Source organism: Falco rusticolus, chromosome Z, assembly GCF_015220075.1.
Source record: "Falco rusticolus isolate bFalRus1 chromosome Z, bFalRus1.pri, whole genome shotgun sequence".
In the NCBI taxonomy this organism is placed as follows: domain Eukaryota; kingdom Metazoa; phylum Chordata; class Aves; order Falconiformes; family Falconidae; genus Falco; species Falco rusticolus.
In genome coordinates, this window is record NC_051210.1 from 49,886,939 (window position 1) to 49,913,818 (window position 26,880).

Here is a 26,880-nt window from a genome sequence, read left to right on the forward strand (position 1 = left end):
ATCATATCTTTTCTGATCAGAAAGAATATCCAAAATGTTTTACATATTATAGTGTAGTCCTAAAAGTATATTTTGTGTAGCCCTAAGTCTGCCGCTGTCAGCTCTGATCCTGCTTTTAAAATTTTTCATTCACATTCAATGTGACTAAAATGCTGCAGCTCTTCACAAACAATACCAAGTAAGAATGTGGATATATCTCACACTCCATATAAAACTGTCTGAGAGTCTTCATCTGGCAACTGCCCACATGTTAAAAATTAGACATATGTTGAAATCAGTCTATGGACTGGGCCTGTGACTCATAAACAAGGATTATACCAATGCGTCATAACAATCTGTGTCTCAAATTCACAAGGAAAAAAAAAACCACCAACTCTTACGTGTTCCTTTGATTAATTCCCACTTGACATTTAAAGATATCACTGAACTAGAATGCATAGAGATGATTCCTTACCTTCTTCCTTTTACCTCTGCTACCACAAAGCTAGTCAGGCCACGAACCAATACAGCCCCATCCTACACCTCCAGAGCCACGCAAAGTCCATAGAGTTTTCAATTCCTTGCTGCTCAACTCGGCTATTTCATTTGTTCTCTTGTTTAACGAGTCTGAAAATTTTCAATCTAGGAAAAATTTATTAATTCACAAGCTTTTCTTTTCAGACATGGCAATTTTTTTTTTCTAAGACACCTAGATTTTTTTTCTTTTTGATTCAGGAGGAAGTAATTTCTCAGCTATTAGCAATCCATTATGAATGTCTGAGGTAGCATTTACACACGTATAGGCACGCACTCCTTCCAGTATATCCCAAGCACATAGCAAAGAGTCAGGGTGAGTTTAGATTTCTCTCACTCAGGACCAGGTTAGGGAAAACAGTATTTTTGGATTTTCCAGTGGGCGATGTGGAATCCTTGATAATGAGTGTGTAGAACATTTATTTTAAATGCCATCTGGAGGAAGTCAAACACTTCGGGTTCTCAGACGTGCCATTGGAAGGCATTCATTTACACATGATTTTATGTAACTCGCGTCAGTCACAGATTGAGTCATGGATCTGTTTTCCACAATACAAAAGTTACGCTAATTAGCTTGATACACAAGGAACGGGCATAGAACCTGGTCATGTGCATGTTATAAGAACTGTCACATATTGAATAAACACATATCTAAAGGAGCTCAGAACTTCAATTTAGATCCCTGTTTGCATGATACAAATATATTTGTTCCATGATCAAAGTGTGTTGACAGAATTTCAGAGAAGTCACATCTAGTTCTGCAGAATTTCTTTCCTCTCCTGCTAGGAAGGAGTGTTTTCTTTTATTTTTAAGTACACATAGCAATAAGATACTTCAGCAACCCTCCTGATTAATTTTTATAGCATAAAATTTGGCTTTCATACATGTCTGCAGGATCTGCATTTACACGAGCACTTCTGGTTTTGAATGCATTGGTAATACTGTGTCATGCAAACTGGGAACTGAATGTGAAACAATAAAAATTTGTCTTCATGTAATAAAAATGTTTTTTAAAAACACACCAAAAAATCACTTCTATTCAGAAAGGCCAGATGCAGTGATTCCTTAACATTACAGGAACCAATATTATTGCAACTCAGACCACTTTAAAAGTTACAACCTCTTCAGACAGATGGGTGTTATAGGAAAGTTAGTGGGCAGAAGACTTAACCAAGGAGGCCATAGCAATAGTGGGGCTGAAGAATACTAATTTTAAATATTACTGGCTGTAGGTGTCCCTGCTTGAGCAGGAGGCTTGGACCAAATGACCTCCAGAGGTCCAGACCCTTCCAACTCAATCACTGATTACAATGTCTTCCTAAAAATGGAACATGATGCAAGTGAATAATAGTTGAAATGTACATAGGACTTTTAAGAGCAGAAACTGTACTTAAATACTCTGCATTAATCAAAGAAAAAGAGGAATTAATCAGACAGCTGAATGGCTTTTTTCAGTGACCTCTTCCCTTTCTTTTTACTCCACACAATGCCTTGTTTTATAAAGGATTTCACTATTATTTGAAGTTCATCACGTGCTACTGATATGGCAGAAGCAAATTATAATGGTAGGAGTGTTTTCAATGTCAAAAGTGTCTTCAATGTGAGAGAAGACCCATGTTCCAACACTAGGTGAAGATACAGGCAGCTTCATGCAGATGTATGACTTTCCCAGATAACTGCCTGCAACTCACAGGATAAAAATATATTCATAAAGTTGGTATGGAGAAAGTGTGCTTCTATGCTGAACGTGCTGAACTAGGTACAAAAGTTGCAGAAGTGCCCAAGACCCATTTTCAAATATAACTTTCAATGAACAAGTTATTTTAAGCCTAAGTACTTCTAAGGTTTGTTTTTTTTTTATGGATATTTATACATTTAAAACAGTACCCCTATCTACAAAATCACTGTGAGCACTTTATCGTTCTATTGAAAGCAAATCTGAAAATTTTGAAAAATGCAGGTAAGTGCTATTCAAATCGAAAAAGGAATGAGTATTTTAAATTTCAGATACTTATTTAGTTTGAAAATGAGACACTGAAGGTTCTGAGCATTGCACACTGGCCCAGCTTGTAAAAACAAGGCCAGAAGACAGGAACATTGCAAAACCATGTAAGTGCATAGCCATCTACTAATGCTCCAATATCCTGAGAACACACAGATAAGCACGTAAACAGATAAAAGAGAACATACATAAAAGTTAACAAAAATTAAACATTTTAAGTTAAATTAACAGATGAGGTTTCAAAGCAGACATAAGGAATAAAGTCCTTATGACCTGTTCAAAGATGTCTCATCTGTAATATGAGGGTACCCGTCTGTAATATGAGGGTACACATAAAAACCTCTAGCTTAAAACTGCAGGTTGGTGAAGCTGAGAAACCTGAGTTGAGAATAAAAAGGAGACAAATTAATTTGATGCTAGTTTACAAACTACAAACCAGTGAACTGCGGAGCAAAATAGCAAAATTTAAACTGTGCTTTCTTTCTCTGGATTAATCTTTAAAAGAACTGAGAACACTTAACATTAGAGACAGTCCTCCAGAGGACACAAAAAACAATTTTTTCTAATATTCTCTCTGTGTATTTTTTAATAACTAACAGTTTCCTTGTTCTGTCTGCCATTTCCAGCACCAGTAATTTCAAGGTGCACAGTGCAAAAGATGCTTTAAAACAGCTTTTGAATGTATTACTGACTATAAACCCACAAGACTAGAAGACTCCAATCTTCAGGAGTACTTTATTTGAAGTGAAAAATGGCTAATACTGACAAATCATACAACATATGAAACATTAAAAGAAATTAACCCTTTTTTAAATTAATTGATTAAATTCAAAGGTTACTCAAACTTCTCAATTCAGTTATAGTAAGACATATAATGTATGTCTAGAAATACAACAAGAAATATACAGAGCAGCATATGCAAATTAGCAGAAGACCTCTCATCAAAGCTTTAATGTATTTATTACACATTATAAAACTGGCATTTTTAATTCCAAATTAAAAAACATATCTCTCTTGCCCTCAGTGCTTGGGTAATGAAAACACAGTTCACATCAATTTTTATTTGGATTATGAATTATAAGTAGTTGTGAATGGAAGTTTCCATTAAAGTTTTAAGCTATTCTGAATTTACAAATAAAATACCAAGTGATTAAGAATCAGTTTCTTTACTTTTATAGCCATGTTATATCATTAACTCAGGACCTTATTGGGCCTGCTGTTATCACAGAACTGCATCTCCTGTTTAGAAGGAACAAAACTAAACAAAGGAGACCTTATTTGAAATTATGCTTATTAAAAGGTATCAAATAGACTAATAGGCTGACAATATAAGCATTCGGTTTGTAACATCAGATACAGTAGCCAGAATAACAAGACCATCTACTCTACACAATGTGCTTAAACAAAAATAAAGTAAAAGAAAAAATCAAAATTAACGTTGACTGTTAGGTTCTCCCTTCTGGAAATTCTTCAACTAAAAAGAATGTTAGCAGGTAGTAAATTTACCTAAGGGCAACATATACAAAAAGATGAAAAAGAACAAGAGAAGGAATAATGAATGGACTTGAGAAGAATGAAAGATTAGCTCTGGTATAACAAAGTACTTAGAAGAGAATCTGAAAAGACTGAGAATTTCATTTACGGTACAGAATTTGGCTGAAGTGCAGTACAGGCAAAAGCAACTGGTGTGAAAACATAAATCTACAGAGTGGAGTTCTGCATGGTTAATGGATAACCAATAGAATGCCTGTCATTACTGCCTTGCTTCAAACTGACATAAGTAAGATTAGTTAAAACAAGTCCAGAAAACAAAACATATATCAACTACTTTTTGTTTTCAGAAGTAAGATTTCAGGATACTTATTATAAATTTAAGAGAGCTACATTTGAGGAAGGAAGGATTAAAATTCATTTTCCTCATATATTTTAGCATTTGAAAACCCATTCTGGCTGCCTTGACCCATAGTCCAAAATGTCTAGTGGCATCAGTGGAGGATGTAAATACAGCAGCTTCTCAGGCATCAGAAAAAACCCTCAAGGGAAACAGCATCCAGCAAAATTGCACTTTTGCAGCTGTTTGGCACTTCTTTAATGATCTATTCTCCTTGTATCTCATTTCAACACTAAACTTTTTGTTCGGTTCCATTCAAGCGTGGCATGCACAATTTAAATGTGCCAAAAAGCAGGTCAGTTCTGTTACAACTTTTTTTTTTTTTCCCAACGAAAGCTGACTCAGTGCCACACGTGGGGCCTAACTCTATCCCCTTTGCTTCAATAACAATTACTTTACCCCGTAGGTCTCAGAGGATAGCCCAAGGGAATGAAGATCTAAATAAAAAGCTAGATTCTCTGCAAGAGGTAATGACATGACTTCCTAAAAGAAAATTGAAAAGAGAGCATTGAAATTGACAGAGACTGAAGGGAAAGTACTTCTACTGGAAACCAAAGAAGATGGGCATCAGAACAATTGCCATGAAAATTATTACAAAGTGCAAGAGTTTTAAAAATAACATTGATCTTCTAGAGACTGATAAATGAAGACCAATGTGTTTGTTGGTATGGTCAGGTAGAAAGCAGCCTAAGAATCTTATAGCAAAGGAGCTACTTGCAGCCTTGACTATTTAGAAATATCTCTGGACCATGTAAGCAAATTACCACTTAATAAAACTAAGGAAATGCAGATTTTCATAGGCTCATCATGTTTACATGCAAAGACCATTCTCATTGTTGCACAAAGTCAAACATAGCTGCATGCAAAATGTTAAGGAAAACCAGTTGCTGCCCTGAAGAACTTGTAGCTTAGGCTACAGCTATAGGAAAAACTCTATGAACTGTACCTCTTCCCATCTTCTTACACAATCTTGATACAAAAAGAGCATTTCAGTCTGTCAGGGAGGAAGAGAATTTCAAGTAAATGGTTTTGGTGAGAAAGGAATGGAAAATGAAAGCAGCTGCAGGCTGGTACCCTTCCTTTAACTTTCTCTTGCAGTGTATATTCTAGAGGGATGAAAGAAAGAGGGACAGGTAGTCACTGAAAATAATATGAAGTCATATGAAATGTTCAAGTGCTTCAATTGCAAGCATGGAAATCTGCTTAGAGTGAGGACAATCTGTTACCACTGATGAAAGGAACTAGAAAGCAGCAGTCACAACAGAAAAGCCAGGATGCAGTTTTACTTAAAAAATGGCAATGTCTGATCACACATTCAGTCTTGAGGAGAAACAAGGGAGTAAAACTTCTCATCAAAATACAGGTGAAAGGTCAACTGAAAGTACAAGTTGCCTGTATCTGAATGATGTTGCTTTTGGTCTACTGGAATGACATCTTAGAACCAGCAAAGATGTATGAAAGCTCAAGTAACAGAATTCTGTTTTCACAACCAAATTCATGAAGCATAATCACTTTTAAAATGTATATTCTTTTTTATTTTTAAGGGACTCCAACATAGAGCTAGGATACCTTATATATAAGCAAACAAATTTTTATAAATAAATCTGAACTGTCTGAAATCTAATGGGCTAATTATAAGTGAAAGTGTATGAGAACAATTTAAGGAGGGGAGAGAAGCAGACGTTCATCTACCAAGTTACTAAGTAGGAAAATCTGAAGAAACTTGACATGGAGGGTAAATGTGAGACCTGAAAAACTCTTCTGTTCTTCTGGAATCCTGTCCATAGATTATCCAACATAAGTAACTAATTCTGCTATTTGCCAATGTACTAGAAACAATGATTTTACTGAAAATTACTGCTTTTTTCATTGGTTTTAGCGTGCTTTATTAATTAAGACCGATTTTGATTACTTTAAATAAATACGCTTTTCAGACAAATAGATGCTACTGAGACTTTTATTATTTTTTTTAGAAACCCATGAAAAAATACCAATTCAGTTTTAACCAGCGTAGAAAATGTCTATCACTGACTCCAACATAGGGAATGATCACCCCACAAAATCTGGGTTCAGTACAGGTATTTCCTCAAATATTTTGACTAGAGCTATGAAGCGATATAGATTATTCCTTTCTGGCCACAAAAAGCAGCTTTTCCATTTTAGATTAAAACATTTTCAAACTGAATTAGATAAAATATTTTACATATGCCTAGAAGAGGGAAATCTGTCCACTTTGTATTTTCCATGCAAAAAGATGATGACAATCTATGCTGTAGTTGCCATTTATTAGGAGACAAAGGTCCCTTCTGGCAGGTTTAGTTGATATGACAACTGCAATTACGTAGCTCATATATAAACAGCCAGTAGAGTCCCAATCTTCATATCAAATTTTAGGTGAATGCTCAACTCTAGTGGAGCCTAGGGGCTAGAAAACTGCACAAAGTTTTGTGATATAGTTACTTCATTTTCTTTGCTTTTCTTAGGAAGTGCTCATGGTAGCACTCTATTTTAATTCAACATAAATATTTCATCCTACATAAAGCCACATTTTGTAGTTTTGTAAGGAAACTCTAAAGTACACCTGTTAGGCTGGATAGCAACCTAATTTTTTCATTCTGGCTTCTCACCAAAACATCAGTTACATGCACAAATTCATGATGCCAGTACAGGAAAAAGCACCAGTCAGTCTCTACAGAGAAAGTAATGATATAGAAAAGCTGAACTGCACACCTCAGGTAAATGAACACACCCTTAATCTAATAGCTGCTGCCACATGTAGGATGGATAAGTGTTCTCCCTTCATTCTGCTTAAACTCAGATGTTAGATAACTAGTTTGCTTCATACATTCTTGAACTTTATCAAAATTTGTATTTAAAAAAACACCATACAAATGGCTAGATTTTCAATTAGACTTGCTTTCAAGACATGATTTATGCCATGAAAATGTTTTACTAGAAACTTCAGGGACAATAGCTCTTGTTCCAACATCTGAAGAGTCAATGGAAATTTAAAGGGCACAGTACACCTACTACTACTGACCTTCACAATGAGCATACACGTGAGCATCCCTGTTTCCAAAGCAAAAATTGGAGAATATTGGCAATATCTCCCAAAAGTGGTATTAACACTGAGCTTGACAATTTGCAAACCTCCTCCCAAAGTTTGCTTTTAGCCAACATAATCTGAGGAAGAAGAACAAATAAAATTATCCCTGTCATCTATGAATACCTAGTTCTACTAACAGTGGAGGTATAGCTGAAAAAAATCCTTGCTGGGAAAAACTAATCCTGTTTGTCTAACTTTTTGGCATTTGTCATATAAATGACAGATTAGCTCATCTCAGAAAGGTATAAACCCCCATCAACACATGCTAAAAACTGGTGAATGATTGAGACCACTATGAAGTCTGGGCTTCTTCTATTCAAGAGGTCAACCAGCTAAGTGAGAAACCTCTTCACTTGGAACAGCTTGAAATCAAAGAGAAGACGACACTATCCTCATTCAGACCAACAATTCAAAGATATATGTTGTTACTTAACTAGGTCTTTTTAGATAATATTTTGGAAGACATTGATTTTCTGCTTTGTCTTCAGCAAATGCACCAAGTGTTTTTTCATAAATGGAAACATCATCAGACTGCAGAATAGAATTTGAATTATTAGGTTGGGAGCCTAGCAAGTAAGGAACAGGCTGTTACAGTCCATTCCCCTCTCTGGCCAACAGCCAAAAATTAGATCCAATTCCTTAGAAGCACAAGAAATACAGCAAACTTCTGAATTGTGTTTATAAAACTGGAAGATTACAGCAACACTGAAAGGAGGAAAACTAAGGAGGATAGGCACAGTCATCTCACCAGTGCCTAGAGACCATAAAATATTCCTCAACAATAGGATCCAAAGTAAAATACCCCATATCATAGTGTGTTGTAACTACAGTGAGAAAGCTCTTTTTAACTAGATTTGGTAATGACCGCAGGCACCACAGCATCATGCGCTTGAGTGGTGACCTTAACAGTGGATCAGCAAAAGCAACTGATTCTCATCCAAGGACCTCAAGCTATCCCAACTTAGAAACACCCTGAAGGATAGCATTTTCCGAACTATCCCCAACGTTAATTGCTTACTACTTCCTTACCCATATTTCAAAGCTGGGACATTACTTGCAGTTAGATCATTTATGAGCAGTTGTGTCCATGTATGTTGGTAACATACAGAAATCACTTCCATTGCTTACCAAATCTAGAAACTACAGATAATTTCTATGGGTTTTCACCTTCTTGTAGTTTGGAAACCATCAAAGTAACTGGAAAATAAACAACTATTGAGGGAGTGACAGAGAATGGGAGGTTTCTATGATAGATGGTGCCAAACCATGACTAATATAAAGAAGGCAAACCAGGAATATTTTTTAACATTAACATAATAACATTTTAACATTAAATGATGTAGCAGAAACCATTCTTAAAATACACACAGAAAATACTATTTCAGAAAGGGTGTAGTTCAGCTGTGAAAATTCTTTCCACAAGTCATGTGAATACTTTGCTTTACATGGGTTCAAAAAGTAGTGGGACAACAAATGGCTGTTGAATACAAAATAATGAATTTTGTTTCAGGAGGTCCCTGAACTAAAATGGTGGAAGCAGGGAGAAATTCTGAGGACATTTTAGCCCTCTTTCTTATATTCTTTTTTTTTTTTTCCCTTTCTCTTTTCCAACCTATTTTTAAGCCGGAACAACCAGATTTACTGCTATTGTATGTGCCCTCTAGGCATTAAATGTTTACTCAGTCCCACAGTCTACTTCCCAAAGGAGTAACACTTGCAGCAAGTCTCACATGGAATAAATGCAGAACAAATCAAGCATCTAGGATGCTTGTACCTTTGCCAAGGTACAAACAAACATCACATTTTGACATGCGAGAGACTAGCTGCTCAAAACCCAGTCCTGTGATCTTTGCAGGCATTTGTAAAAACTTCAGAATTTAAACTTCAATCTGTAATCTCCATCTTGCACAATATTAAAGTAATTTATTTAAAAAGTTATTCCTCTGAGAATGGGAAACTGGGCAGAGTGAAAGTCTGGCTCTATAGGCAGTAGCAATAACATGATGCTTTGCTCCTCTTCTCCCTTTGGTATTTGTCAATTATATGATCAAGAAAAGGGGACCTATAAATAGCTGCTGGTATTGGAAAAGAACACACAATCTGTCAAAGGTCAAAACTAAAATATAGCCTTCAGGCATTAAATGGGCATTGCAAGTTTGCCCCACAGGTGGAACGGGTGACTGTTCCCTCTTGATCTTTACTTTAAATCTGCACTTTTGTCAAAAAAGATCATGGTGTGGAAGCAATCCAAAGAACTCTGAAGTTCTATGAAGGTTCCAAGAGGATAAACAAATGGTGATTTTCCCATGGATATTAACTTTTTAAAAGCCATGGAAGACTCAGTCCTTTGTAGGTAAGCTTGCCAACTTGCAGGCTGCGTATCCCTACTATTAAGGTTTAAAAAATAGTTCCACGTTCACCCTCTTCCCATTTCTTTAGCATCCTCCAGCCCTCTCCATTTTCTCCCCACTCCCTAATTCCTTACCACCTTTTTGCTTCTAACGGAAGGCAACCATAATGAGACTATAATGAAATTGTGTACTGCAATGGACGACTATTCATTAAAAATGAGTGCCCTACTTCAAGCATATTTGTCCTGCAACACCTACAGCAATAAACCTTATCAATCGTCAGAATTTATGCTTTCCACAGTCCAATATAAGTGCTGGAACTTGTGACCTTAGGATTCTAGCAGCACATACCACTACACCATCAATCAATTCAGTTACTGAAAATCAAGACAACAGCTTCTAAATAGTTCATTACGATTCCTGCAAGACAATAACTATGTAAAACACAAAATTCACAGGTAATCACATATATGAATTTCTAAGCCACGATTTACACACTCCTCCCTTAAAAAAAAAAAAAAAAAAAAAAAAACAAAACACAACCCAAAATGAGTTAGTGGCAAACTGATAAAATTTGGTAAAAAACAGGTTCATTTTTAATACTTTCAAAAATCGTCCTCTTCAAATTTCACTTCAGTGGTATACCACTTCACATGCTATTCCAGTCCACTTCTTCAATATAGGACAACTGTGGAATTAACAGAACAGCCTGGTTTTTTGTGCCTGGTTTTATATTCTGAAAGGTTTACTGTGTTTTTCTTAATCCTTAAGTTGCATATTCATTGCTGTATTTTCATCTAACTGCTGTCACTTATACTGTCATGCAGAAGGGCAAATCAAGGTCAGTTTATGTAAGCGGCATCAATCTGAAAAACTTCATCAGTCTTTATTTCAAGGTATTATGCAAAGAAAGCTGACATTAAGAGAGCCTTAACTGACAGCAAATGAAATCAGTCAGCAAATCACTAAGCCATAATAAACTCGCTCAAGTTGTAGATAACCCTTCCTCTTCCAGGTCTTTAATACAAGGACTACCAAATGTAGTATCTGGGCAGAAATGTCTCCCTTGATCCCATTACAAAATTCTTGCATTAATATAGTGCATTATTTAATAATTTTTTTCTTGCTCTGTAAGCTATCAATATGAGTAACAGATACAGAAATGTTTTATAATAATGGACTACTAAGCAATAAAGTGAAAAAAGGCTAAACAAAAGGTTCAGCATTTGAAGAAGTTTCTTTTTTAGTTTAAATGTAATTAAGAATAGAAAATACTTTTAATCTGTTTCTGCTACTAAGACACTTGTGTAATAAAGTCTATTGCCTTATTAACTCCTATTGCTTAGACTCACTTGCTCAGCACTTCTTAGCTTTTGAAATTAAAAGAACCACTATAAAAAAAGTTAGACCACAGATAATTCCTAATCCTTCATGGTATTCACTTCACTAATTCATTTTTTAACCCACACAAGTATCAACAGTTGAACAGCTATGCTTCTGAATGGGTTTATCTGTGCTTCTGAATGGGTTTATCTGTGTTACAACAGTACCCACTGCACACAGTATCAAACAACACCGTCACATCCAAGTTATGCAGTGGTTATCTGGTAAAATTACTCCTTTTCTATATACACTGCCAAAGATAATCCCATGCAGCTCTGAAACACAGTATTTCTGAAGTAAGAAAAACTGTCTAACAAACAAGGTGCTGTGAAAACTATGTTTGTTATTTTGTGTTATTGAACAATGCTTTATTTTTGTAGTTACAGCACTTGAGAGTCTGCCTTTATTCACTGAAGCAGCTTTGGGTACATACTGAGATTACCATGACTCGAGTAATTTTTCTCATAAAAGATTAGTGACTAGAAGTCAGGAAAGATGCTTCCTGCTATAAGATGCAGCAACCTGGTAACCAGCTGGAAAAGAAAACCCATCCCAGGATTACAAGCAGAAGCAAAACTTAATAAAGTTGGTGAATCAAGATCATACTTTGCAGTCTTTAAAGAGCTTTCTTGCATAACAGCACAGATCATTCATCGGAGATTACCCACATGCAATAGATACAAATGTATGAAAAAGTCTGAGTGGGCAAAGGCAGATAGTTACATGATTGCTTGACAGGGTCAAGAAAGAAAATTTTCCATTAAGAAAGGTTACTGAAAGGTTAAATGATTATATACTAACTTTGGCATTCAAGATAATCAGCAGCAGATCTTAACTGAAAAGTTTTTACAAAACTAATAATGCTTATGAAAAAGGCTGGACAAGAATTAGTAGTTTCACAGACATAAAGAGACAGCTTTCAGTAATTGATTAATTGGTGATTACAGACACTGACTTTGGTATTAACAGTCCCACAGTGCCAAAGACTTAACAGGGTTGGGGTGCAATCAGTGTACCAGCTAACTACAAAGCCTTCTGAGAATGGTTCTTCATATAGTCTCTGTTCAAGGAACAAAAATGTGAAAGGGTGGTTGAGGAAGCAAAGGAAAGGGACTAATGATAAGTAGGGGAGAAACGAGGAAAGGAGAGAGCACAATAAAAACCCATACAGGGCAGGGTCAAAAAAGACTGCTAAAATAAATGCTGTGAAGAAGAGGGGAAGTTGGGAACACAGTTAACCCACAGAAAGGAGGAGGCATGTGAAACTCAAATTATAGAAGGCAAATTTCTAATATCACTGGCATTTTGAAGGTGCCTCATTTTTTGCTTTTAATTGTGTTTTGCTAACACACATTAATGTTATGTTGTAAAGGAATTCTAGTTAAAATAAACTATGCTAAAATGGCTTTTAAATATCTATCACCATGATACAACCTATGTGGAGACATGACTCCAGGTACCAGCTGAACATATTCAAGGAGATTATAAATTAGAGTTCTTCGTGTTACGTCTTTTCAGTCTGGTTATTCAGATTTCACTTTGCTGTTAATCATTGTTTCTTCAGCCCTGCACCAACTTTATTTTTGACAAACTGAAGTTCGCAAAAGGTCAGGGTTGCAAGAGGTGTCATCCCACTCTAATGAGTTCAGAACACTTATTTATAAGTATTTCAACTCAAGGTGCAAGTGCAAAGTATCGTTACATTAATAAAGAATCACTTCTCTCTTTACACAGTATATTTGAAGGCAGGCTCACGGATGGTCCAGAAGCAGCACACTTTGATGCTAGGTGGGAAAGCAGTCCTTTTGGAGAGGAGGAGAAAAGAGGGGGAGACAACGGCCCAGGTGCCGTTGATAGCAGCTGTTGAAATCCTGGAGAATGAAGACCCAGTTTTACCCAACTAGAAGCAGCAGCCTGATTGCACTGGAGGCAGCGTGCTAGCCTCTGTGAGGAAATGGGTACTTCCTCCTGGGGGTTAAATGGTGGAAGTAAAAAGGAAACACTAGAAGTATGTGCCTGCTGGGTGCAGGTATATACAAATGCACTATCTTCAAGACTTTCTTAAAATGATTTCTCCTTTCTGAAGTACTAGGTATTAAGGGAAAAAAACCACAATTATTTGTTCTTTTAACAGTCATACCTTTAGAAAATTAAGAGAAAAAGGCTCCAAAGCAGAAGTACAAGATTTAAAATAGCAATAATTCAGTTTTCAAGCAGCTGCTCCACAAGTAATTCATCCCATTAAGTCTTCATACCAGAAGTGGCTTATGTTTGAAAGATCTGCCCTATGCAGAGGATAAAATCCGATGACAGAATTATAATGTTACCTTTGAAACCGCTTGCTTCATCAATTTGGTAAGAACTTTTTTACTGATAAGTAAATATCAGATTGAGAAAGCGTTTATTGTTTTGAGAAAAATTATCAGCAGAATTCCGCATAGCTTTTACTTTCTAATCTATCAAGCATAAATCTAGAATTAATGAACAAGTGAAAATAAAAGCAAATTAAGAAGCTCCTAACATTTTAAACTACCTTTATGTTTGGCCAATTAATTAGAAAAAGTGGGTCTACAAGACCATAAAATAATGCATGACTAAATCATACGTGAATACATAATTTACATAAAATAAATGGTAAAAACCTACCCCTTCATAAATTTATCATGATTATACACTAACACTGAAGACGTGTCAGTCCTTGGCTATCTTATCACTACCCCTACAAGCCTTTATGCTATTACTGCACTTTTCTTTCAGGTTACCTCAAAAACACCTGAGAAACACAAAGAAGCACATACAAACCCCATGTGGACTTCCTAAACCGACATGAACAGATGGACACATACTGAAGACAGAGGGAGAGGGAGAGCAAGACAGAGGGAGCATAGGATGGGAGGCGTGGGAGGGAGGGAGCCAGAGGGACAGTGGGGACAGAAAGGGAGCGAGAGGCAGTGCAAGTGAGGCAGAGGCAGAGTAGGAAAGACAGGCACAGGTAGCAGGGGAGAGGGGCAGAGACAGAGAGACGTAGGCAGAGTAGCAGGCAGAGATGGACTGAGGGGCAGCATGAGCGCGCACACAGCAGAGACAGCTGGCACGGCAGGGAGGGGGAGAGCAAGAGGTGCAGAACGCGTGTGCACGTGCAGCAGTGCACACAGCAGTGAGAGCACACATGCAGTTGAGAGTATGCACATAGGACAGACGCAGAGAGACAGCATGCAGCGGAGAACGCGAGCACGTAGCAGAGAAGAGAGACACAGACAACACAAAGTGAAAACCTATCCATCTCAAACCCACCTGGAAGAGAGAAAGCACACCACAAGTGTATAGTACCTTTCAAAATCAAGGGAGAGATTAGTAATCAAAACCACAGATCTGCATACTCAAGTCCTTAGTTATAATAAACTAAAATTTTCTTAATATGCAAGTGATTTCCAACATTCAGGTCAATCTTACATCTCAGGTGAAAAGCAGCACACAAAGAAATGCTCTCTCCTAAGACCTGCAAATATTGACAAATACAGACACATGTATGCGCACCCTTTTTACACCAGAAGCCGGCCTATAATCTCATCCTCACATAGGCTTTTTCATACACCACGTCAACGCATTCAATATTCACATCATCATTAAAGTCACTCATAAAACTTGCCGATTTGGATTCTCTAATTCATATAAATCCTGTAAAACAGGAACACAAGTTCATCTGTGAATATCAGTTCTCTTCCAAATCAACATCCACGAGTCAGATCATATCTTTAGCAAACAGATATCAGAGGAGGAAGGGGCCCACCATGCCAAATACTGACCAAAAGCCACCACCACAAATTAATAAGGCCAAATTAATAAAATATACAAATCGAGACTTTGAAGACAGAGGTCAAGGTAGTCCCTATAACACAGAAGATTATTACTCTTCCCCTAATTGCGCATCTGCAGGCAGCTGCCACATGTGAACAGCAGTGGCTGGCTGATCCCACAGGCCTATGCACATCTTCTGGACATGCCGTGGATGTGATTCTGACAACCACAGCTAGTTTCCTGTTGTCACTGTTTTTCACTGACAGTGCCTGAATAAATCTGCTACTTCCAGAACATCCTGCATAAAGACAGTGCTCCTTTGCTTTCTTTGAACTGCTCCTGTACCTCCTGTAAAACCGACCTGCAACGGTAGATACAGAACATAACCTACGTACACAGGGCAAAGCCACTGATTTGTATGTTGTTAGCTTTTTCCTGTTTGGGAATCAAGCACTTGACATACACATCAAGTATGTATTACACATCCTATAGCTATTGCAGAACTACTTCTGAGGTACCTAAATTTGCTTCAAGGAGTTTTTTTCACAACATTTCTTACCTTTCTGTATCTACATCTTCAAAGAGAAGAAATTTATTGTGATAGTATACCAATGCTTCAGTATTTATAGATGAAAGTTTAAACCTTATTGGCTTTATTTGGGGACTTTATGCATTTTTTTTAGATCAAATTGCTTGCCATGAGTATTAATTACAGATTTGATGTAAAAGTACTTGAGACAATTCAGAATGAATCTTCGGAATGACCTCTTTTTCTATAAGCCAATCACCTCTTTCAGAAAAGAGTTAAGAGAACATCATCCTCTTCCTAAAGACATAACATAATTCAATTTTGTATTTTACAAAGAGTTGATAACCATTACTGGTTATAATTTCAACAGTCATCTGCCAAGCAGGACTACTAGAATTAGGTATCCCATGTTATTTCAGTTGCTTTTTTTCCCACCCTATAATCTGTATTTATTGGAAGCTTCACACAGTTTTTGTCTTCAGTGGGAACAGTAAGGCATAGCCAGAACTGTACACCTTAAACCCTGTTCTCATGTGTTTCAGGTGCTTTAGACTAATTTTCCATTTTCAAACATAAGTAACAAACAGTACAACTCCGTGACATAACATCCTTCACAGCAATTAAATGCCAGGTGAGAGTAAACTAAAAAGTTATAGCACTCATCATTTTACTCTTGGAGATACTGCACTTTTCTCGTTACGTATTACACTATCCCAAGTGACATTTTCAAACCCTTATAGTAATTCTTGTTACAGTTTCCAAGAATTTAACAAATGCCTACAAATTAAGTCATACTTTCACTACATGGATGGGGCTTTAAAAGAAATTCCGTACAAGGACATTCTTGTTGAGTAACTTACATTTCAATCTATTACATAATTTTGCAATTTAATATCCATTACATAAAGTGCAGGCTTTGGAGAAGATACACAGAATTCTGTGTCTCAATATTTCATTTCATGATCTAAAGGTCTATCACTAGAGTGTACAACAGAGTGTACAACACATTCTTCAAAAGATGCACACCACTTCCTATACAGTTTAGCGATTATTTAGTTTGGGAATGACAGGGCTTTTATTTGTGTGTGTTTGATCAGCCCTGTAAGCATTCATGGTATTTGGAATCTTGGATCCATTTGCTAGAAAAAACAACCTTCTGGTTTTACAAGATAATTAATTAAGTATGCCACTAAAAAATAAATCTCTGATAGCTTAGTTCACAGTCAAGTTCATTATGACAACCTTTTTTGCACTTGTCTCCTATAAAGCATATTTTTCCCAAGAAACATTCATATAGAGATAACAGCAATTTAAAAATTCCAAGACTTCCCACATTCCAAACAAGTTTGAGCCCATCGAGTAAATTAAGGATAGTAGATTTCATTCAAAGAGCCTTTAAGAGCCACTTGCTTTCTGAAAAATTTGGAAGATAACCTATGCAGACACATACACACATACAAATATACTAGCTTTTTTTCTTCATCTCATATGATGAAGTGATACACACTGAACCAATGAATGTAAAATTATTATTAATTAATTCCATCGACCTACTATAAAATGGATGCATGAATAATAAAAATAAAACAATGCAATTTTCTGTGAGTACTCATAGTTCTAACAGTCAGTGCTTCATCCCTACCATACTAACTTAGGACCTTAATTTTTATGCAATAAAAGAAACTATAAATGTAGACATGGAAAAAAAACTCCTTATGTCTAACATTTGAAGAAAAATAGGCCTTTAACTGCAATGTGCTTGTCACAGATAAACTATAAAATACATGTAGTAGTAGCAGTTATAGACACCATGCATACAAACAATTCCACTGGTTTTAATAAGAAGTGTCCATAAGGCGATTACTAACTGCGTACTTCATTCAAGACTGCAGAATTGCCCTTACTATAGTTTTGCATATGCATACATTGAAATTAACATCAGTTAGCTGGCTTAGGTATAAAAGGGATTTTTTTTTTTTTTTATAAAATCTCTGTAACATAGTTGGAAAGTTATCAAACAGGCAGTATGTAACTGGAGATAAGGAGAGGGAAATTGAAAGGAGTAAAAGAACTGCACAGTGACACAGACTGTGAACCACCGACACTGTTCGTGTATGTACAGAGTAACCATGTGAAATTGGAGCTGTCAGGTGAACAAAAAGCATGTTTACAATACTGCACCACTAGTAAGCTACACAGCACACACATTATTATGCATTAGTTACAGCACCAGCACTTCGTACAAATGTGAAATGCATTTTTTTATATACTTCTGTTTATCTTCTTAGAAAGAAAGAAGGAATAGGCTGTCTTGCAAATTCTTCAACAGTCATTCTGAGGTCAAAAAAGAACAGGAGTTGGGATGTGACAAAAAAAAAAAAAAAAAAAAAAAAAAAAAACCAGAAAAGAGAAAAAAAAACCCCACCCCCAAAAACCCAAAGGCAGCTACCATTGAATAGGCCACCAAATTAAAAGAGCAGTATTTAAAAGCTGGTGATTTCCACAGCGGCTTCTTTGAAAAGACGCTGCCTGTGGGACCTTTTGCACAGCCTTAAAAGTGATCATCACTGTACTGGGGAAACATTTGCAACTCTACCCTCTACTAGAGACATACAGCTGTGTTAACTAAAGTTCATGGGATCTCAAGGTGTTACAAATTACTACTCTATTGTGGAAATACGATAACACCCACATAATTTAAATCTTAATCATATTGAAATACATGCATGCAAGAGGGCAACAATGAGAAATGTCCAGCTTAGAATCTGCCTTTCTTGAATGCTGGATGTTGTGTCCCTGTTCCTGCAATTATATACTGCATCTTGAACAGAAACTCCACAATTAAATGGGATTACTACAGATATGTACACGCATTATGCAGTTACCTGCATTGTCTGAATTCCTTGCACTTTACATGACCAGTCTTCCTCTCTGGTTCACATAGAAAAGCACAATGAAAGCATGTACTCTGCCTTTCGTTCTCTCATTGAGAAAACTGAATGCTCTGCCTTTAGCAATAGCGTACCACAAGAATTAAGTCATTGCGAACAGCTATAAAGACTTAAGTGATAGTTTGTGTATCAGACAAACTTAAAAACAGTAAGGAGGCATTTACACAGAATCAATTTTCAGAGCTGAAAATATGTAGCTTTTCAGTTCATTTCTCTTTTTTTCTCCATTGTTTTTTCCTAACGAAATTAGTATTTGGAAACATACAGGTCTTTAAACTTACATGAACAAAATAGTTTCTACATTTAAGTATTCCAAATAGCAGTTTCTTTTAAATTAGGAATGCTCAAAAAACACTATTATTTCTAAAACTGTAATATGGAAAAATCTGATACTAACCAAGAAGCAGCATAAGAATCCTGTCTCTCCTGCCCTCCCCCCCCCTCCCCCCCCATTTTATTTGTCTTGCCTAAATTATGGGGAGGAGGAAAGGAGGGTGGGATACCATGATATTCATTTTCAAATATAGTATTTGCATTTTCCCATGGTTATATTCCCATCAGTTATTTAATATTATAACTGCAAAATTAAAAGTTCACATCATCTCTGCAACACTATGTTCAAGAGTATATATAGAAATTATTTCTCCTTCAACTGTTAACTGTGAAGTTTTGAAGCATTTTGCTCTCCACACATTCTGAGCAACCTAGCTTTTTGTCCTATCTCAGATGCAAAAAAAAGCAAAAAAAGAAACAGGATTATTTTAGTCTCTAACCTGAAATGCTACCACCTCTGGCCTGCCCTTCAGCCCTTCCACTGCAAAGGTCTCTAGGTGCAGTTTGGGTAGCTGCAGGGTGAAGTCATTCCTGGTTGCCGCAGTCTGTGACAGGAAGGTCTGATCTCTGACCTAAAGGGAAAAAAACAGCATCAATGGTAATTCCCCTTCAGACACATTAACTGGGATGAACTGGGTCCCCTTGAGCCCACTGAGTGGACTTGCATTGATCGCTGGACCTGAAATCCATGAATAAATTTAGGACTAATTGATTTTTCGTTGCAAATAAATCTCTAATTCAGAGTGGTGAGTGAGAATGTTAAGAAGAAAAAGCATCTTTCCTCTGGTCTGAAATAAGGAGGAAAGAAGAGGCAGTAAGGGCTCGCAAGCCCACCTGGTATATGCATTTCACAGATCCATCCCCTGTAAAAAGCTCTTAAGAAAAGAAACAGTAATTGTACCGCTGATCAAACAAACAGCAGCTAAGAAATTAAAAAGTTCATGTGATCATACAAACAAGAAGCTGGCACGTGAGTTCTGACAACTGCAGGGAGATCATATCAGTCCTCCGCAATAATGTTCATTTAATATCAAATCATTCAAAACACAGATTAAAATGAATAATCCTCAAACAAAGCAAAATAAACCGACCTGTAGCTCTGCAATTAACAGGAGGAGGAAAAAAAAAAAAAAAACCAAAAAAAAACCCACACCAAACCCAAATCTGCCACTAAGTCTCTTCCTGGGGACTCGCTACAAGAAATAATGCATTCATTGGTATTAATCTACTTTTATACAGTTTCTATCTATGCCAACCCGGCGCGGGAAGCGCTACAATTTTCTGTGAATTCAGACGGTTTGATATTTAGTTTTGCAGGCAGTCTGAAATGAAAAGGATAAAACAAAACCCCCGAGCAGCAGCCGCGCGGCTGCCAGCGGCGCGCGCGCCGGAGGCCGTTGGTGTCACAGTGCCACCTCCCGGCCGCGCCGGGAACGGCGGCCGCGCCGCCCGGGGCAGGCACGCGCGCAGGTACGGCTCCCGGCAGCGCGAGGCGACCCGCGCCGCGCTCGGTCAGCACCGCCGGCGTGCGCAGCGCTCCGCGCGGGGCGGCCGCGGGTTCGAAGGCAACGCTTCCGCCGCGCGCGACGGGTCCGTCAGCCTGGGTGTGACATGACACGCACGGAACACCCAACTCCCACGGACGCGCCGCCGGCGCGCGCGTTACCAGGCGCTGCCACGCACCCGTTTTGCGTGCTGTTCAACACAAACGCTATCGCGTCCACCTCCAGCAGATCCCAGCAGTCAGATCAGATTCTAACGCAGACGGACAGACGCACATACAAATAGGTACTGGTACAAGCGAAGAGATGTCACCCATTCGTTTGGCACAGGCTGGAACTGCTGAGCAGCAACAGCCAGTACTGCAAAAACAATTTACTGTCTTTAACAACAACACACAGTCTGATACTAAAGCATATACCAAATCCATATAAATCAACAGACACACCACTTGCTAAATAGTACTTCACATAAATTTCAGTTTTCCTGAGAGCCTCCCTCACCCAAAATAACTCACCGAACAAATTAAAACATGCGTCCATTCATTTTAAATCCCAGGTTACTTTTTTGTAACCACTTACAAAAATAATTTTTGTAAAACGTTTATTAGGGGTGAATATACTTCAAGTAATAGCACAGCCATTGAAATCCACTCTGAAAGAGGTACACACGTATAAATCTACTGATACAAAGAAGAAAAGATTTTATTTTATTCGTTGCTCTGTTCTGTGGAAATAGGCAGCCCTACATTTCCCAAGTTGACCTAAAGAATTCCTGTCAATACCTGTGGCTGCTAAACATATGCACTATGATGCAATTTTTATAACAGGAAAGGTCCTCTACACATTTTTTGCACACACAGTGCACTAGGTTCAGGATATACAGTCCTGTGGAACAAACATTCTCTCTGGAGTGTTCTGTCAGCATGTGTAATTCCGGTCAGATGTTAACCTTGCTGAATATAACAAAATGAGTTACTTTAAATACACACACATACACAGATATATACACACACGCATGCACATATATACACTTGATTTACATTTTTACAGTTTATATATCCCAACTTTTCAGTGTCTTTGCTGCCAGTATGCACACAGATAAAAGAAAACATTAATGTGGATTAAGGTACTAAGAATTTATCAACATCAAACCACCAGTGTTTTGCCTTCTACCCTTCTGAACTGTAGTCAATAGATCTAAATATTTTACTGCACCCTGGCCAATTCATTGTTTGATGTTTAAAAACTCACCCAGAATCAAAGAAAATTTATTAAATTTCAGCCCCCAAATGAGATACTATTAGCTTTGAAAGTCAAGTTTAACTGCGATATTGATGATTCTCTTTTTTCTGTGACAAAATTCACAAGGGAAATCCCTGTGTCAAAGTACAAAAGCAGATTGCTAATACTACGGGGGAAAAAACAATGTATAAGCAATGTAGGTATAATACACACACAATACAGACAGTGGAAGTCCTTTTAACCCTATTAGTTTCAAACTCTCCATTTCAGTATCGGGGCCTGACACTGAACAATAAAAAGGCAAAAGACAATTGTTGTAAATATATGTCGTTAATGCCACTGCACCAGAAAACTACACATTAGCGCCTTAAAGAGTATGATATTTGATATGAAGACTGACAATAAAAAAAAAAAAAACCCAAAACTTTTCACGTTTGTAGGTAGTTAGATCATAAAGAGTGAATCTCATTACCCACATGCATATTAAGAAACAGAACACAAAGCTAGTTTTCCTTTGAAAAATACAGGAAAAATTATAAGAACAAAAGACTGGGTACATACTGTGCAAATAACATTGTTTCACTAAAAGTGAAAACAGCCTTCAAGCTGGCTACCTATTCAAGGAATGGAAAGCTATAATGGCCATGCTTGCATGGAATCCTGCTGGATAGGCTGTACATATAAGAAATCTTAATTAAGAACTAAATTCATCACTTCCTGGCTATTTCCTTTTTGAGATCCAGAAAGCTAATGACAGGAGCTGAGAGACTGTGATTATTTCCTAATTCTCTAAGAAAGTAAGCATGGTACTCACACAGAATCACAAACACATACAGGCAAAAGTAATTTTATTGAAAAAAAGGTTTGGGGTTTTTTTTTTGGCAGCTTGACAGGGAGGAAAACCATCCTACATAGTTAAGCTTTATGATGCAAGTTTCAGAGGTTTTTTTGTATTTAATGTCACTGGTTTTTTCTCCACATGAAATCTAAAGCAAGACTATTTTATCTCAGAGGTCTTCTTAGGCTAGAGACCTAATGCTATAACCTAAAAAACCTCATCAGCTAATCAGGCTTACTGCAATGATTTAAAAAAAGCCTAAAACCAGTTCCACTTCCATGTACTAAAAATTTAATAGAGGGGAAAAAAAATATATAAATGTATCTATATTCAATGCTAGTGAAGATTTTGACTATTTCTGATTTTGAAAAATGTAATTTTGGCTAAGACTGTGAAAAGTTGCAAATGATTTTATATGGAGCATAGTTAAGTACTGTGACAGCGGGCTGGCTGCTAAGTATGCTCTTTAGATTTTCCAGTTTAGCCTTTGTGGTGGTTTAACCCCAGCTGGTAAAGAAAATTAACTCTATCCCAGCTGAAACCAGGGCAGCCTTAAATAAATACCATCTGAAAAGAGGCAAAAGCACAAAGAGATCCACACAACTGTACTACAAAACTCAAAACATTTTCAAACAAAGAAGCACAGTGACTTATGACAGTGTTTAACTTTTTAATTAATTTAGAGAGCAAGACAGAAGACAACACTATAGCCACTCAATTTAAAATCAATAAAGTACTGATTAATTCAGATCAAAGCTGAAACTGAATAACAAACTGAAGTTACATTATTGACTGAACCAAGGAGTACAATTTGATGGGCTAATTCTACATGTCCAAAAATGATCTTACAAAATTCTCTGCTGATCAGAGGTAACAATAGTTTTGTCTATAGTCCACTTTTGTGCTCACTTCTTTGTTTTGCCTCTGCACAGTTTGAGCTGCTATGTCCAGTTATGCCCATAGAGATACGGTACTAAATGCTAACAAGTTGTAAATGGTACTGAGATGTGCTTACCCCTCCCTCTCTCTTTGTCCCGTTACTGTCTGACTGGTATAAAACCCCTGAGATTTTAGTTCCTTATTTTGGTCCTGATTCAATGCTTTCTTAGGGTGGAAAGGTAAGATTATTTACGTATATAAAAATTCATTATGTAAGCTATATAGGAGAACTTTTTGTAAGTTCAAAGTTCACTGATTCTACATAAAAAACATTACTTAGAAAGTAAGAGACTGTGGGCTTACTTTCATTTCCTATTTTTAATAGCGTATCACCTACAATTTAAACAATGGAACAAAAAATAGAACGATGCAGTGATTTCACAATAAGTAAATTCAAACTGATTTAGTCTGCTTGACTTCAAGATGACCATGGTGCTGAGAAAACAGAAGCTACAAATGTTATGCAACCATTTTAAAAGAGTGCACACAAGATGGTTTCTGCCACACCGTTATGTTTTGCATGTGTCATACAATTAATAAAAATATTTTTAGAACTTCTTAAAATAGAAGGAGACAGTTTGAATACAAACCCCATCTTAATCTTAACCAAAGTCTTGCAAACATGTGGCTGATTTAGCTGCATAATGTCCATACCTCCAGGGCAGCATGTGGGATGGAGGCCGTATTGCACAAAACAAGGAGATGCACATCTACTGAACATGGTCCTTTGCCTTCCTTGATGAGAAGCACTTAAACAGAAATAAGTTACATAGAAACTCATTTGAATGGGCAAGTCTTTGTTACAGTGGCACAAATGATCATGGATCTAAGGAGAACAATAAAAAAGTATACACATTGGTGTAAAGAATTAAACTGTCATGAACACTTCCTAATTTTGTAATGTTTAATTATGAGTCATTGATGTTCTTTTACTCTATACTAAAAAATACAAGGGAATACACATGAAGGAATCTGCACCAACAATAGTATTGAATAGCACTGATAACTGTAGTTCTTCAATTAAGTTGCCAATACAGATGATCTTTCTAAGAATATATCCATACCCAGCCATTCCAGAGTACAGGCTCTCTGGAAAACAGTGATCACAGTTGAAGTGTTAGCCCTTTAAGGCAATACAGACCTCGTAAGTTCTGCCAAAGTATTTGGCATGTGCGACATCCAAGGAAGTATATACTAAAGCACCTTGTCAGAACCAAGAGACAATCGGTTAATATCAGTGCCTATAAACACCAGAGTCTGAATCTGCTCTCAAGAAATGTCTATTCATCTTATTGAAAGAGGGCCTGCCTATATGATCAGCGACCCGATTTTTTTCATCACGATGTTTCAGCAATCAAGGATCATTGCACAAGCAGAGAGACTGCCTGTGACAATACTGCATTGCTTAAATTGCTGAAAACTGAAGGTGCTTTAAGTCAAACATCAGAAAACTGGAAAACTATAGCCACAATTAGAAAGTGAAACAGGTGAGGAATGATGCTGGGAACAAAGCCAGTCAACTGAACTGGGGGGGGGTGGGGGGGTGGCAGTGAAACAAAACGCCACCAAACCCTCAAACTCCTTTTTTCCTTTTTTTTTTCCCCAAGACCACCAAACTGAACTACACCAAATTGCAACATATCTTACTTAGACAAAATACTGCCTCATAGAAGCGAAAGGAAGCTATATAGTACAGTTTAATAGATACTTGTTATATGGCTACCACAGTTAGGTTTGAGTACTCATTAAAGGCCAGCAGATTGTTGCATACTTTCATCAAAAGAAGGAATACATCCTCACACCCAAGGGTCTGACTTCTGTTGATAGCGGAGGTTTTAAATAGCATTTGCATATACCCTACTGCAGGTAGCCATACATGAATGCAATTAGGTATACCAAATATTTCACTTAATTTAAAATCTACTAACAATTTCTGTATTAGCATACAGCTTTACTGACTATCCTTTTTGATTACTGCCATACAATCTGCATTTAATGACAATACAAGCCATTTCAAAGGTGGATTTTAAAAGAAAATTAATTACTGCATAACAGCTTTTATGTAAGGAGATGTATCTCAAAACTGATGCTTTGGGTACGCTTGGCTTTTTTTTTTTTTTTTCTTTCTCTCTCAAAGACTAGTCGAGATTCTAGAAATTAATTTTCAGAGTCGAATACCATCCCAGGCTTACCTATAATTCAAGCCTTCTCGTATTACTACACACACACACACTACACGCTCTGTTGAGTAAGATGTTAATTTGATCCAGAGTTTTTTTTTGCAGACATTGACCACCACGCCTAAGCTTTGCTGTAGTTGCAGGACGTGCACTATAATACATCCCCTATGAATGGATTTAAGTAACCTTGGGCTGAAAATGAACCTGTGTCTGGAGAAAATAACAGTTAATGTATTCAGTAATTCCACAATTCTCAAAAAAAAGGATTTGTTTCTTACTGAATACTTACAAATACAAAAGTATTCAGCCTTTAAAAGAAAACAAACAACAAAAGACAAGACAAATGCACCATGAAATTAGTTATTTAGATATGTCTAAAACTAAAAACAGTTATGCACACGGATATGACATTCGGCAATGTCTTATCTTTAGTTTGTCAAGGTTTTTAAATCCCATTTGAGCTGGAGTACCATTTTTAGCTTGGCTAGGTCAGAATGACACTGAACAATATGAGTGATGACACACTAGACAGCTATATGGACAGAGTTGTCATCAGCAAGCCAGCTGTGCTAACACCTGTATGTCCTGCACAACTGATCTTTAGGAACAAGGATCAAGAAAGTCAGATTACTAGAGGGGAGAAACAAAAGTCATTCACAAAACACTGAAATGAAGAGGTGCTGATCTGAAATAGAGAAGAAAAAAAGGTAATGTTTTTACTTCGCTTTTTTTCTTACCACAGAGAAATAATAGCTTGTTTCCTACTATAAACTTCTTACAGCAATCATTTAGAATTTTAGTATTGTATTTGGGTTTCTTTGTGATTTTACTGCATGTACATATACCCACTGTTTCAATAAGCTTGTGAAAAGGCCAGTTTAGAACAACCAAGGATCACAGCAATGAACAGAATCTGAGCCTACACACAAGCAGACTTCACCTGCTAATGTGTCTAAACACACAGAACCACCAGCTCCAGGAGCGACATCAGGCTAGGGAAAAAATGTCAAGTTGAAATCTCTAAAACAAGAGCTTTAAAATCATTGTTAACTAAATAATACCACAGACTATAAATCCCAGTTAATTGAGAGAAATGTGGCTGAGCACTACACCTAAAAGCAGCAGGTTACATCTGGTGAAGTCTGATCGTGGCAGCCAACCTAAGCCTCGTAACTGTTCTGTTTTTTCAAGCCCTGATCAATTTGTGGTCTTCTTGCTGAAACTAACAATGCCACTTACACTGTGTGCTTGCTGTTACTGACGTAGTCACTTGTATATGGACTTAAACCTATTGTAAATTAATTTATTGCAGGCCATAAAAC

At 37.0% G+C, this 26,880-nt stretch overlaps 1 protein-coding gene across 1 annotated transcript in view; it reads right to left on the minus strand.

Moving 5' to 3' along the window:
• Positions 1-26,880, minus strand: part of CCDC171 (coiled-coil domain containing 171) — a 149,385-nt gene that overhangs the window by 23,388 nt on the left and 99,117 nt on the right. Inside the window, 1 exon segment of the mRNA XM_037373775.1 lies at positions 19,298-19,429. Coding sequence (XP_037229672.1) covers positions 19,298-19,429 — 132 coding nt within the window.